This window comes from Tamandua tetradactyla, chromosome 7 (genome assembly GCF_023851605.1).
Source record: "Tamandua tetradactyla isolate mTamTet1 chromosome 7, mTamTet1.pri, whole genome shotgun sequence".
NCBI classification, from domain to species: Eukaryota; Metazoa; Chordata; class Mammalia; order Pilosa; family Myrmecophagidae; genus Tamandua; species Tamandua tetradactyla.
Window position 1 is genome coordinate 86,412,479 of NC_135333.1, and position 13,727 is coordinate 86,426,205.

General features: G+C 34.1%; 1 protein-coding gene across 29 annotated transcripts in view; it reads right to left on the minus strand.

Annotated features, from left to right (window-relative positions):
• SOX5 (SRY-box transcription factor 5) overlaps nucleotides 1-13,727 on the minus strand; it is a 1,211,684-nt gene that overhangs the window by 60,018 nt on the left and 1,137,939 nt on the right. For all 29 annotated transcript variants that reach the window (XM_077170289.1, XM_077170313.1, XM_077170300.1 and 26 more), the window contains one exon: nucleotides 9,003-9,149. In XM_077170289.1, coding sequence (XP_077026404.1) covers nucleotides 9,003-9,149 — 147 coding nt within the window. The remainder of the gene's footprint in view (nucleotides 1-9,002; nucleotides 9,150-13,727) is intronic.

A 13,727-nucleotide genomic window follows, 5' to 3' on the forward strand; every position in this document is an offset into this window, starting at 1 on the left:
CATATAGGTGGTGACTGGTATCATTGATTGTTTGTGTCTGTATTTTCTTATATTACTAATGCAAAAAAAAAACCCTGATAAAAAACATGATTCTGAAGAAAAGTCCTGAAATATTCTGAGTTAAATTCATATTCCTTGCCCTTACATGCTGCCCTTAGGCTGTATGTGATTTTTCTCTCTTTGTATCCCTTACATATCCCTCACTATATACACTCTCCATAATGGCAAGAGATCTATTGGTCTAAACTGCTCACTCCTATCCTCAGATCCTAGGACTCGGACATATCATAGGCAACTAATAGATTTTTGCTGATTTAAATTGCCTTGTCTCTCCAATAACAATGTCCAGGACATGCCAACAGGATTCAAATTGCAAGTGTTTCTAAGTATTATAGAGATATTTAAAACCATCACTGATTGGTCCAGCAGATACAAAGAACAAGCATCATACCCCTGAAAGGAAGAGCATGAGTAGATAGCTAAAGTGGTTTGGTTGTTAGAGTGACAAATAAAAATATATATCAGATCACATCACTTCCCTTTTAAAATGAATGGGCTTGGAGTATAATGAAAACCTCAGACTGTCAAATTCCTATATGCTCTGGTTTTTCTTACCTCCCCAGCTTCATTCTGTATCACCACGCCCTCCCTCATGCTCACTACATTTCAGATACCTCAGCCTTGCACTTGGGATTGAATTTATCACTGTCATTCACATATGGGGCATTTACACTTGCTGTTCCATCTATCTGGAGTACCTTTCCTCACATCTTTGTAAGTTCCTTCCTACTCATGACTCAGGTTCCAATGAGGTCTTTCCTTATAGCTCCAGAAGATACCTTCCCTGTCCCCAAGCACTCTCTACCTGTGAACCATATTTTAGTTTCCTCCTAGCACTAACCAATACAGAAAATTATTTAATTGTTTTAATTGTTCATAGTTTGTCTCTTCCCTTTAGACTGCAAAATTTTTAGAGCACAGACTGTTTTGTTCACAGCTGAAGTTCTATTGCCTTGAACTGTACTTGGCACATGATAGGCATAAATTAATATTTGTTGAATTATGAATGACAGATGCAAGCATAGAGTGCTATAGAACACCACGAGGGGGCGGTGTTTTGGAGAATGAAGCCTATGTGGAGGATAGAGCTAAGAGGTAAAAACTAGCTCCATGTGATATTGTTTGGGCCCCTGACCAAGCCACACCTGAAGGCAGTATCACCTTTTTTTTTTAAATGTGAAATGTCAGTGAATACATTTCCATTTTGTTTAGTCCAATTTGGGTTGGGTTTTCTGTCACTTGCAATTGAAGGAGAATTTACAAATGCAATAGTCACTTAGTGGAACCTCAAGTTAAAATCCTTGGAAAGCTGACTGCAATTCTATGTACATAAGAGTATCCTGACAGGAGCCCCCTCGTGGAATGGTGGTGGCGAGTCCAGGTAGAGGCAAAGTTCCTGTCACTAGGTTATTGTGGGTTGGACCGAATGCCTTCTGGGCATCCTTCTTACTTAAACTTCCCCAGTTTTATGAATAATATCAGATACATTTTGTTAAGTAAATGAAACTTTTGGATACTTTGGGTTTTGAACTTGTCTGTCTTCAGCTTAGACTAGTACATCACCATTTTTCAGCTCTTACATCTACATCTGTCTAATTACTGTACTGTTTTTTTCCCTTCTTTTTATAATGTTTAAGAATATTAAGAGTCCTTTGTACCCTCTAGGGAAAAACATATTGATAAAATCTAACTAAAAAATATGCATATACACTATTTTTTCCATCAACCTAAATAATACATCGGTATTTGTTGTCATTTTAAAAACAAAACTATACTTAACAGGCATCTCTGTGACAGAGACCAGTACAATTCTTCCTATTTTAAGAAGAAGAAAGAATGTGTAAGTAGAATATATGTATTTAAGTAAAGAGAGAGAGAATCAGCTCTGAGGTTTAGAGTAGTTCTCCACGTATTCACTTCCCAATTATCTATTCAAACAGTTTCAGTACAGGTGGGGGTTAAATTGATGAGGAGTAGATTATCAACAGCTCAAATGAAATAGTGGATATAACTCAGAATAGACAATAAAGGATTTTAACTGATTTCAAGTATGTTTTGGGAAGGCAAAACTATAAATGATTCCCAAAAGGTAAAGAAGTGCACTCTTGATTTCTCAATCTCCAAAGCAATGACAGCATTTTTAATCATGATGTTCACTGAGGCTGTATTCAATACTTCTCCTGGACAGGGACATCCTTTTATACGGACCTGCACTTCTTCCCTAAACTATTTAGCACTAATTGCCTGGCTTTAAAATTAAAATGTTTCAAGCACACAACTTTTTTTTGCATAGTGGATCTGCTTTGTGTGGTACCTTTATTAGAGGGCAACTCTCTCTTAAAACCATGTGGTTCTGTGGCTCTTCCTGTGTCTACACATGCTCACCACCCACTCCCGTTCCCCATGGCTTGCATTATTAAAAAGCTTTGACACGGCTCATCAAAGCTGGCTGCTGTGTTTGAGACAGGTTCCTACCAACACAAAATCAGAATACCGGGAAACAGAGCACAGGCCAGTCAATTTCAAAGGACATTACCTAACCACCTCTGAATCTTTTGCTTTTCTCCCTCTTTTAGAAATGCTGAGATTATAATCAGTCTTTCTCTTTGTTTTATTATTTTTTAATGGTTTTTATTTGTTACACATGTGGCCAGTCATTCTCTCCCCAGTTATAAGAATCTATCACCCAATGACCTATTTGGACATTTAATACCACTAAGCTCAGAAAATCCTCTGTTTAAGTACCCTAGCTGTTTGAGATTTCTGTCAACCGAATACAGATGAAAAGGAAAGGAGGAGGCTCATCACAGGGGTTCTGTGGATAACACTTCATTTAACATATTTCAGTTCAGCAACATGGAACCAGAAGAAAACTATTTTCGTTAAAATGACAGGGTGACTATGTTAGGTCCACTGTAAATACATCCCACCCAGGAAGTGATGATAATGCTAATGAGTCACATTTACAGTTTAACTCTATGCAATAAATCTTTTTAAATGCATTCACCTCTTGAGTGTAACACATCCATAGCACATCTCAAAGGCTCCCAAAATGATATTTCACAGATTCTGAGACAGAGGGTGGTGGCGGGAGACACAAGAACCACTCAACAAAGCACAAAGCAGCAGTACAGAGCAAGGTATTGGGGATCTAGTATTTAACTGACATGTCAGACAGTGTCTAAGGTGTAAGAATAAAAAATGGCCAATTTGAACATGTTCATAATTGGTTGAAGCTACCATCCCTTTCTGGTCTAAAATTCTAGGAGAAATGTAACATATAGAAGTACCCGGCCCAACAGTTTTAGGAGGTCACTGATTTTATTTGATGCTGACATCTTCATTTATTAATTTTATTTCAGCATGAAGATTAATTAGAGATATTACATTCAGAGATTAGATCTAATCTTGTTGAGTGAGTAATGATTATTTTAGATCTTGACTTGAAAAGCTCTAAGAATAAGTCAAATGGCAGTGTTCTGGGAAAGATTTACATATTGGGAATTCCATCTCTAATAACTACTCCTACCCAGCAGTTTCTTGGCCAGATGAAAAGTGAAAAATATTAAATGAGGTTATTGTTAGACTGACAAGTGAACTGCTAACTTTTTTTTCACCATGGAAATATTTCTGTGGCGGCCTTAGCACTTCCCCATCCGTGCGAAATTATGAAATTTCTCTGACGTCACATGTTTTAGCTCTAAAGTATGTATTTTTCATAGTATTAAAATTGATTTTTTTATAATTTGTGTTCATGGTGGTTTGATTTGGTTGTGGCTATACCTTACTGTACCTTTTGCCCCAATGTGGCATTATAAAATACTGTCCCAAAGTCACTACAAAGGCTTTTATTTCTCAATCCCCTGGTAGAAGCAATCCTCAATCAAGATGAACCTTGGTTATCTTCTTATTTCTCACACTCCTAACATATTGCTAAGTCACCTTGCATGCATGTGTGCCACAGTTTGCAACACATGGTATTAAAGAATAAAATTCTACCCTGCAGATTAGTGTGTACTGATATAATGTTTACTTGATAGTGTGAAACTATGTGGTAGTATGAAACTAGGTGATTGGCATCACTAAAGAAAAAGAAAAAAAATAGTGCTCTAATAGTAGTCAACAGCACTTCTGATACTACCAACACAAGCACATGGCTGCCTAATCAGGAAGGATCTCCATTCCTGTGGCTGTGAAAGAAGATTAGATAACAATAAAGTTCAATTTCTTGGTTCTGAATTTGAGGCAATATTTATAAGGATATTGTGGCCGAAAGAATTTGAGTGTGTCTGGTCAGTTGGTTAGGGTCGTTTCTGGCTCGTCGGAGAAACATTTCTTTTCGTTGTCATAACTCCCAGGAGTTACTGCTGAGCAAATGGGAACATCACTGCCAAAAATATTGGAAAAGAAAAAAATGGGACAATCTGTGTGCTCTTGCCATAGACAGAGACACAACTCTGAGTAGGGGTCTCATCAAGGTCATAGTAAAGGTAAAGGGAAGCACCTAGGATTTCTTTCTTGCAGCTAGCTTTTCCAACTAACTTGGCTGTAGGGAATATATACATTTTTATCAAGTATCAAGAGACATTTAGCAGCATTCACAAGTTGCCCTGAGATTTTCTCCAAGAGTTGTCTAATTTTTCAGTGGCAAAACATGTAAAATATGAAGTTCAAACATCTAGGACACTTATCACATGTGTGTATTTCTTGATAAAAAAATTGTAAGCCACTTAGTCATTATCAACAATTGTGTGACCTGGGTGTGAACTGAGTAAAAATGTTTAATTTTTTTTAACTTGATATGGATTTTAACCTTGATATTGAATCTATTTAAAAAATAAATCATTTATTTTTAAAAAATAAAATGCACCAAGAGATCAGTTACCATAGCAAAGGGAAGGGTATCTAGGTTTTTAAAAGACTGCAATGAATTTGCCAAAAATCATTTAAGCTAAGAAATGTATATGTGGCACAAAAATGAAAATCACTGAGTACACTGTGTATTAACCCCTCCTGTGGCAGAACGATAAACAAACTGGAATAATTGGGCATGTGATCCAAGGAGCAATAGTGCTAAACTATATCTTAATGAATTCTCCTTTATAAGGGAGATTAAGTAAAAATTCCTTTAAACAGGATCTCTTGTGAACAAAAGATTAAGTTTTCAGACTTTCATTCAAAGTTGTTTACCAATATTTAGCCATACACCCAGCTGTGAGGATACATGTGAGGTAAGAGGATATCTCTGAAGAGCCAACATATTTGCTTTTGTCAGTTAATAAAAAAAGAATAGCTCCTTAGTAGGATCCAGAAAATAAAAATTTAAATAATTAATAAAGAACAAGTGTACATGTAATTAGAAAGATTTTTTCCTTTTTCACCTGAGAATCTTTAAAAACCTGATGGCGGTGTTAATTTTCTATCATTCAGGCTTTGGCTAAATAGATTGTGAAAAACAATTTCCCTTCTTTGCTTGTGACTAACAAAATCATGATTAAAAAAGAGAAAAATTAACTAATGGCAACATGTCAAACATTAACGCAAACACATTCCAATCAGTAGGTTCAAGGACATATAACTCAATAAGCAACACTGTCCATGTTTCCACTGCAGATTTTGAATAGACCAGATTTCTTTTGTTTTCACATTTATAGAATACAGTTCCTGTTTGCAGTTTTTAGAGGTTCGCTGTGAGTCCTCTAAAAGTTTCTTTATCATTTAATATTATAAATAATTATGTTCCTAGGTGGCAGTTCAAAGCTCAGGACAGCACATGCACAACACCACAGGCAGGTCAGGTGACCTTTCTCCAATTCTCCTCTCTCTGGTGCTGAGGACAGACAAAGTGATATGTCTGTCATACGCCATTACCATTAGAACAGAATCTTGTTCTTTTATTACAACTGAACTCCGCCAGATTTCTCAGCAGGAATGCTAAGTGAAATCAATGTCTTGGATTTCCAGGCTGAGCTTGGAGGTCACAGCCACTCTATCATTTCTCAGCATTATCCTTTCTCTCGCGCGCACACACTCCACAAGCCTCCAACTGGCACACAGCAGATTGAAAACAGCATGCATCAGAGGACTCATGCTGTACAATTTTACAGTCTTTTGGAGCCCCCTCCTTTTGATTCCCCCCTTCCATTTTTTTTTGCAAATTGCAAATAAGTTTTGTTTGTGTCCTTCTCTAGACTTGTGAGTCAAAGGCAAAAGAACACTTAGGGAAAAGGGTAAGCAGTAAAATTCACAGAACATGGATGATTTTTGACAGCTGCCTATAAGATCATTATCCTTACATCATCAGCTGGATTTGATTTACAATTTCATTGTTCCAAACAATAAATGTACTTTCAACTTGAACCATCAGTTTGGTTTATGCCAGTTATTTGCACAGACCACACAAAGAATTTTAATAAAATAATTCTACTTCATAGTAAGATAGACATGCAAATTCACCAACAAAACACATAGAAAATATCCCCAAGACACTAATAACTTATTGTTTAAGAACATGAATATGATAGCAAATGATAGTTATTATACATGGGTAAAATAGCTTTGTGAAGTCAAATGTTTATCATGCTATGTATAAATGTCACTTCTAGGCTACAGAAAACTAAATTCAGGTAATGTAATAGGTCCTTTTTATTGACTTGGTTGCATTTTTTGGGTCATGTTCTTCATTATAATGACAACAGCCACACTCATGCTTCTGGCTATTTTTAACCCACTAAATTTTATTGCTGATTTAAAACATATGTATATTTAAGAAATCTTAAACAATGAGACAGAAAGAGGGATTGTAGAAAATATGCTAGAAGACACGGAGCAAGGAAAGGATGCATTTTTATCAAATCCTTGCTGTTATTTAAAAAAAGTCATTTATTTTCTTGGATAAATTTTTAATATTTTAAACAATATCTATAGTTTATAATAATTGCAAGATGGGAAGAGATAAAATATCCAATTTTGCATTTGCCATGGTTACCTAAGAAAATATCCTTGCAGCAATCACTCCATAAACATTTGAATGGATTTATATATGAATGAATGAATGAATGAATAAATGGATGAGGTTTACTGACTTCAAAAGCTTCATGATTATTAGTATAAGTGATGTGATCATAGATATTACAAGGAGAGAAATCAGTGGTCATTTAAAAGAACAAATATATTCTAAAATCATAAAATGAAATGTACTGTTGTAAAGCATCAATGCTGAAACATAAAATAAATCTAGAAAAATAAACAAGAAATGATACCTCACAGAGTTATTTGTATGTGACAGTAACTATGCTGTTACAACTATTTATTTTACTCAAAATTAGCTTACAAATATAATACATTAAACCACTGGTCTATAGAATCATCAAAATATCACTGTTTGAAAACTAAATTTTACATAATAGATGTTATAATAATTACCAATTTTCAGAACTTACATTTACCGTAATTATAAAGAAAAGCAGACCAGGTCTTAGGTATACAAAAAGAACAGAACATAAAATGTCCATTAAACAGCTGAAATAGATGTTAATTTTCACATATGTCCATTTCATAGGGTGTATGAAATCTTCACCATGTATTTACACACACATGTTGCTGGTGAATCATGCCTATGATCTAAGATCCTTGAATTTATTATATTTCTTCTTACTTATTAAATCAGTTAAATTATAAATACCAAAGTATTTAGCTATTACAATTATAGAAAAAGACATGGGAGTTTTGGGAAGAGGGGTCTGGAGAGCACCTTCTCTACTGATCCCTTCATCTACCTGATTCACTTTGGTGTTATACAGTAACTGCCAACGGCGTCCTAGCACAGCCACCTGGATACTGGAGAAGGATGAAGAGATATTGGATTTTCCTTTTTCAATATTTTCTCATTTTTTTCCATGTTATCTTTTCAACTGCTGTGGATTACTCTTAACTTCTTACATTTTGGTTATTTCAACGTGGCATTTATGAAATGAGGAACAGAAACCATTTTCTAGGTAACTCAGTGAAAGACAAAATACTGTTATTTTGGGGATAAATTAACATTTTCTAGATATAGTCAGAAAATATGTATGGGTACTTCCCTGAGTTATCTTAGGGGATATCACTTTATGATCATTCTTCTTACTTCTCCTTTCATAGAAAGAGTAATATAGTCATACTTTAATCAACCATTTAATCTCTTAACACACACACAAAATAATTCAAATCAATATTTCTGATTCTCTCTTCCCTATACAGCCATGAAACATACATTATTTGATGATCTCATGATCCTTTAATACGGTTCTCTCAGCTAATGTTTACTTGACTCCAAAAACGACTATTTTTTCAAAACAGTCTTACTTCTAATGCTTACTTCCATATCTTGACATGATAATGTCGTAGGATGGGTGATAAAAAACAGTATTACACTGATAAGGTACCAGATTATAACAAGTCTTGATATTTAAATAAACACTTTCTGTATGTCCCAATCTCATGCATCCTCTAAGATCTATTTCAATTGCTCCATTGACAAACCCTTCCTAGAATCTCTCACTGAAGGTAAATTTCGTCCTCCCAGTATATTCCCTAGTATTTTATCTGGAACTCTTGTAAAACGTAGTATTTTGTATCACAGAATATGGCTATTTGGCTGTCTTTACTACGATCTGCTTTCGAAGACCATATGCTACTTGGACACAGAATACCAACCTAGCATATCTTCCTACCAATACATTTCCCACTTCAGCTATCAATATCTATTTGTTGAATAAATTAATGACTAAATTTATGGATGTAAACTTATATGCATACCTTCTTGCTCCTACTAGACTCTTACCTCTTTGCAGACCCAGAGTTTAGTCCAATTGCTGGCACATAATAGACATTAAATAAATAGTACTGAATGAAACATAAAACTCTAAATGGCAAAACATGCAGCTTCGTCTAAAGGGTACCTTGCTTTTGGGTGGTGGGCTGTTTGTGCTCTTGTCTGTGTGAATGCTGGTAGGAGACACGGCAGCACCGAGGTTGCCCTGGGGTATGCCTGGGAGCTTTCCTCCTGGAGATACCTGCATTGCAGCTAGCTGAGCAGCATACAACTGCTACAGAAGACAGAGAAAGAGAAAAATAAGATAGATTATCAGTAATATAATAAATACACCCTTCAGAAAGTACAGGTATTTAAATAAGGTATTTTTTCCTATGGGTATTTTTGTTCAGGGCTCAGAAATATTTTAAGAAAGAAGCTGTCACATCAAATTTTATGACTTACTTCTCAGGGGAGAAATGACAGATAAGACATAGAAGAATCTTTGCTTCACTATGTCCCAGGACTCAAAGCAAATTACAGTCATCCACATTTACTCTGCCAATGTCTATCAAAGGCAAGTATATCATGTTATTTGGTCAAGACCTCTTTTTGCTGTTTTAAATTTTACATGGTGTGTTACAAAAATGCAGCTTCATATACATAGTAATTTTCCTACTATCCATTTTGGTTTAAACTCTAAATACTTTTTCCTCTGACTTATTGAAATAGGCACCTGCAACAATTTTTCTGAGCATTAGTTTTGTAGAAATACAACAAAAGGGAGTAAGAGTGAATAGGAGAGTATTTGAGAAATATTATCTAGTCAGTCTACCTACATTGTTAAAATTAACTGGATACTTGCCAGAAGCCCACTTTATTTCATAATGTATAAACATGGACAAATGCGAAGTTATCTTGAGGATTAGGTTTAAAGAAATACTGTCTAAAATACATACTCTCCCATGAAGCTATCACATAATTATTCTTATAAAAGCAATAAAATTTTTCAACAATTCAAATTAATAATAGATTAAAGGGAAGATTTCACATTTGTAATGATAGCCATATGTTATAGTTTCTCTAAAACAAAGAGGTTGACTTAGATTCAAATAATCACATCAAATATTTAGATTATGTACTGTTTTCATCTCCATTTAGCACTTTCTGATAATGTAAAAAAATTTGGATATGGCACCAATTATTAAATTACTTAAAATATGTATAATATACAACCCGATTCCTTATTTTTCCATTTTTCACGAGATTCCTAGATTTTATTATGCAAGCCAGGACTGATGCTAAAGAAAAAAACTGTTGAGGAGAAGTACAGTGAGATAGTTTTCTGGACTATTTTGATTTTTCTCTGAAAAAGACATTAAAAAAAAATCCAAAGATCCTAAAAAGTTGGGACTCCATTAATGAAATCATGTAAACTGAAGATAGCTGAATGTCTTCTTCAAAATACATATGCATTTTTCATGGTTTCCAGGAAAGATACTAGATACTATAGTGTAAATGAAAACAGGATATTAAACTTTGTTATGCCAACTAATTGTAGAATATATTCTAGACAAGGAATGAGACTCCAGATAAGTATGTTTATATTACCAACAGTCACTGTGCCCAAAAGTTCTTTGTGTTGTAATAATTATATTATTTCTTATACCAGTCTATCAAAAGAAAAGATAAAATTTAACTTATAGGTTTTAGCTTACATAAAGAGTAATAGGATACTTCATTTCAAATATACGATTAGAAGTTTAACATCTTAAAAAAGTATCAGAATTAGCCCATTTCGCATACTTGTGTTAAAAACCAGTGCATTATATTCTGCAATGAGTAAAGCATTTTCTCTATAATCATCCTGAAAACTGCTATTAAGAAAATAATCAATTATCCTAGGAGATCACTTTGAAAATTAAAACTTTATTCAGTAGAATGCATACACTGGAACTGAAATTGCAAATATCTGTATTTTAACATGGCTGATAACTATATTGTGTGTTATAAATTCTTTATTGCATTGCATACTATACCCTTGTATTTGAAAATGATTCCACTGGGTATCATTCCCAGAGGATAACAATATTATTTACTGGTTTAGGACACGCTAAAAATGAGATCATTTCATAATTACTAAAGATAACATAGAGGCATTTTAATATCCAGAGGTAAAAAGAACAATGTGAATACAATGGTTATTGAAAACTTAATTTTTCACATTTTAAGGATTATTTTAAATGTATTTTAATTTGAGGCTTAAAAGGGCCTCAAGTTCTAGAAAAGATAATATACTATACTGACAAAATGAACCAGAAATTTTAATACTCCTTGATCCTAATTTGGCCATTCACAGGTTAACGGGAAATTTCAATAGATTTAAAGAAGTAATGCTGTTGTGACTTGTTTGTATTCAACGTTTAAAAAATTTAGTTTGTCTATTTAAAGCTAGAATGATTTTAAAGCAAGGAAGTCAGGAGATGATTAATATTTTCCTTGATTTATTACATGCCTGTGAAGCAAAACCAAGAATAATAAAAATATTTTATTGACTTAAGTATTTTACCTTTAATAAATTCATCAAAATCTTGATGATGTGGTATCAGAAAGAGATATTTGTACGGAGTGAGGACTACAATTCACAAAAGCACTGGTTGGCTTTGCTGAGAATAAATGTTGTGGAATCTAGTGGTGACAGGGAGGCCGCCTGAAGTAAGAAGGATTCTGTGAACTATATAACACACTCACTTATTTTACATTATATATATATATATATATACCCAAAAAAATCTAGCTGATCTTTTTCTTTAAAGCATGGCAGATAAAACCCAAAGGTAAATATAAAATGTATTATGCTAAACTTGATTTTGTCAGAAATAGTTAAGCTGTTCTTAACATCAGAAATGAATTGAGGGGCATATTAAACACAAAAGGCTGAAGCTAAAAAAGAGCACTCACTTCATTAGGTCAACCAGACTAACAGTGTGCTTAGCCTTGGAGAACAACTTGGCTCTTACCTTGAACTACTGTGTTTGAGACTTGTTTTGATCTCTAAACCTCCGTAACTTTCCAAACAAAGAGGTTTTCTTGCCTTTGTATTACTTAAAATATCACACTCATTCCTTTTCCCTTTCCCCATTCCTTTATCTCATTCAGACAATGATTTTAAAGGAAACAGTAAAATAAGATTAACTTGGACTCTGTCTTTTGATTACTTTGTGTCTTGTGCTCAGGTATCCATAAGTATGTTTGTACGTACACAGTATAGACATATAGATGACTCTTACTTTTGTCTCAAGTTGTTCTATAAGCCTACATTTTTGCCTCTTCCAAACTTTAAGCTCTTTCAAGGACCATGTTTTTATACATACACATATATATATAGTAGAATATTTAAAGGCAAGAGCTTTGAACCTAGATAGACCAGAATTCTAATCCCAGTTCTGAACTCTGTGATCTTAGGCCAACAGCTCTCAACCTCAGTTTCTTAGTATCTTAATGGGACATAAATAAAATTGACTTTATAAATTGTGGTGAGGATTACATCACTGACATGTATAACGCACTCAGAAAAGCATATGGCAAGGAATTTGTTCAATAAATAACAGCTATAATTATTAATGGGTTAATTCTATCTAATCAATACATAGGCAATATATGTCATCTTAGTCTGAACTATGCTAGGTACAGTGAAGAATACAGAAAACGCTTAAACATAGTGTCTGCCTATTTCAGGATTAATAAACATAAAACAGTGAAATTATTAGTATTCTATAACTGTATGTCACTGTTATAGGTGTTAAAAGAGAGGAAATGAAAAAGTGCACTCAGATATGTTTCATGGAAGAGATGCAGCTAATATGGGCCTGAATATATGGGTGAAGTTCAGATAGTTAAAGAGAAAAGAAACAGCATTCTAGGAAGGGAGCAATTCAAAGAAAGGTAAGGAGCAGGAAGAAAACCAATATTTGTTGCAGTGGGAATATATAAGGCGGTGTGAAAGAGTGAGTGGTAGAATGGAGGTAGCAGAGAATACAGTGACATAAATCCCAGAAGAGGAGAACAGCATTGGTTTGTAGACTGAGTTCACCCTGAGTAAGCTGTTCAATGGTAGGTAAAGGAGCAGATGTTTAATATGCAGGCAAGAGAAACCCACTGAATGTTTCAGGGCAGTGTCGATTATGTTTTTAGCTAGGATAAAGATAAAACAGGAATATTAGCTATGAGGTTACCAAAATTTAGCAGTGACAACTTTGATCACTAGAACTTGAGTTGAAATAACAGTTGTGAGAATGAAGAAGGAAAAAAATAATAATTCCACATCACAGGATTGAAGGCACATAAAAATCAGCAATTAGCTAGAGAAAAGGAAAAAAAAAAGAATTGTTATATATATATACATTTCTAATATATAGTACCTAAGTATTCACCTATCAAATACATTTACACTTGCACATATCATCAAGTACAAGATAGCCAAAACATACACTTTCTTTCTTTTTAGAAGAAACGAGGAATTGAGGCATACAGAGAGATGTTCCCATAATTCTGCATTGGGAGAGTGAAAATAAACTTCCACTAAAGTATAGTCCATTAAACACTTTTTTAAGTATGAAGAGTTTGATGTACTATATCTACAATAATATAAACTCGAAATGTTGCTACCTTAGTAAAATCTAATCAGTTTTGTTTTTTTAATAATTTACCACCATGTCACCAAAAGCATTACTAGTTCATTAATAGGCACTGTCTCTCCTGAGTTGTAATGGTACCATGAGAGGTTAAAAAAAAAAAAAAAAGTCTGAGTGCAATGCCTTTCTGACCAAAAGGAGAAAAAGAAATGCAAGAAAATAAGGTATCAGTGGCTAAG